We start from the raw sequence: 1,919 nt of genomic DNA, 5'->3' as shown, positions 1-1,919 counted from the left end.
GGGATTCGAACCCGCCACCTTAGGTGTACATGGCTGGCGCCTTAGCCGGTTGAGCTATAGGCGCCGAGCCAAAGCAATGCTCCTTAACCTTAGTATCTTTGAAAATCTAATGAAGCAGCGGATCTCCTCTAGAAAATAACTTGGATACCCAATATATAGAATTTTTTCACACTGTCTTGTTAGCTTAGGTCTCTTTGAAGCTTGTAAGTTTATCTCCTAGCACAGTAGTTATCAAACAGGCTATGAATGTATACTGGAGAGTAGAAATACAACTTGAAGATCTGAAAGTTCTCTGCAGGGATTTCATTTATTTATTTATTTATTTTTGGAGACAGGGTCTTATTTCTAAACAGTCACATTCTGAGGTACTCTTGGGGATTAGGACTTCAACATATAAATTTGGGGTGGCACAATTCTATAATAAAAAGGTTAAATGACTTGTCTGTGGCTAGTTATGTAATTAATAATGGCAGAGATAGTATTGAGCAGCCTGATCTCCTGAGTCCTGGAACAGTGGAGCGACTGCCCCTCTTTGCCTTCTTTTTCTTTTTTTTTTTTTTTGTTTTTTTTTGAAGACAGAGTCTTACTTTGTTACCTTAGGAAGAGTGCCAGGGCATCCTAGCTCACAGCAACCTCAAACTCTTGGGCTCAAGCGATTCTCTTGTCTCAGCCTCCTGAGTAGCTGGGACTACAGGTGCGTGCCACAATGACTGGCTATTTTTAGATATGGGGGTCTCACTCTTGTTCAGGCTTGTCTTGAACATGTGAGCTCAGACAATCTGCCCATCTCAGCCTCACAGAGTACTAGGATTATAGGCGTGAGCCACCACGCTGGCCTTCCGTTTCTGCTTTCTGGTGGGCCTCCAGGAAGCCCACATAAGGGGAGGAACCAGAGGGGAAGACATGTTCAGTTTATGGATGCTCCTCTCCAGTTCTCTTCCCAAAGTCTCCTAGAATATTCCCAGAAACCCTACCCCATTAACATAAAACTATTAAAATCCCAGTGTAGCTGCACTTAATTACTCATAAAGGGTCTCTGACTTCTCATTTTAAGCATTTTATTTTATGTTTTGACATAAATAAAAGGAAGCTTATTTCTCACATTCTGGAGACTAGAAGTTCAAAGTCTAGATGTTAGCAGATTTAGTTGGTCCTGAGGCCTCTATCCTTGGGCTGCCATCTTACTGTGTCTTCATATGACCTTTCCTCTGGGTATGCCTCATTTTAAACATTTTAAGAATAAAGGTTTGGCCAGCATTGTATCATGCCATTATAGCCCCAGCTATTCAAAGGACTTAAGGCAAAAGCAGTCCAGGAGTTCAGGGTCCTCCTGGGTAATGTAGTAAGATCCTGTCTATAAATAAATCAGTAAATCAAATGTTTAGACTTGGAGTCTCTGGGCTGTTATGATAGAGATTCTTAAGGTAACATAAAATATATGAATTTTGGTTTTAAAACACTTTTTCTAGACTGATTATATATATATATAATCAGATATTTGAGACAGAGTCTTACTGTGTCACCATTGGTAGAGTGCCATGGCAACACAGCTTACAGCAACCTCAAACTCTTGGACTTAAGCGATTCTCTTGCCTCAGCCTCCAAGTAGCTGGGACTACAGATGCCCACCACAGTGCCCAGCTATTTTTTTGTCATAGTCGTCGTTGTTTAGCAGGCCTGGGCAGGGTTCGAACCCACCAGCTCTGGTGTTTGTGGTAGACTGATAATATTTTTTGAACAGATAAAGTAATGCAATGTTCAGTCTTGTGACTTTTTTCCAGAAGGGTTCTAATTACATTGTCTCTTTTAAGTATAGATTCATATTCTCAAGTCTCCACAAGAAGTACAATCTCTTTAATTTCCTTTTATTAAGAAGGAAACTAAGAAAAAAATCCTTAAAATCCCACAGTATTGATTTA

At 40.2% G+C, this 1,919-nt stretch overlaps 1 protein-coding gene across 1 annotated transcript in view; it reads left to right on the top strand.

The window, feature by feature from the left end:
• Nucleotides 1-1,919, top strand: part of ADAM17 (ADAM metallopeptidase domain 17) — a 74,593-nt gene that overhangs the window by 41,076 nt on the left and 31,598 nt on the right. The window contains 1 exon segment of the mRNA XM_023511807.1: nt 1,817-1,843. Coding sequence (XP_023367575.1) covers nt 1,817-1,843 — 27 coding nt within the window.

Source organism: Otolemur garnettii, unplaced genomic scaffold, assembly GCF_000181295.1.
Source record: "Otolemur garnettii isolate 467f Iridium unplaced genomic scaffold, OtoGar3 scaffold00022, whole genome shotgun sequence".
Taxonomy (NCBI): Eukaryota; Metazoa; Chordata; class Mammalia; order Primates; family Galagidae; genus Otolemur; species Otolemur garnettii.
The sequence above is the reverse complement of the archived record's forward strand: the minus strand, read 5'-3'. Positions and strand labels throughout refer to the sequence as shown.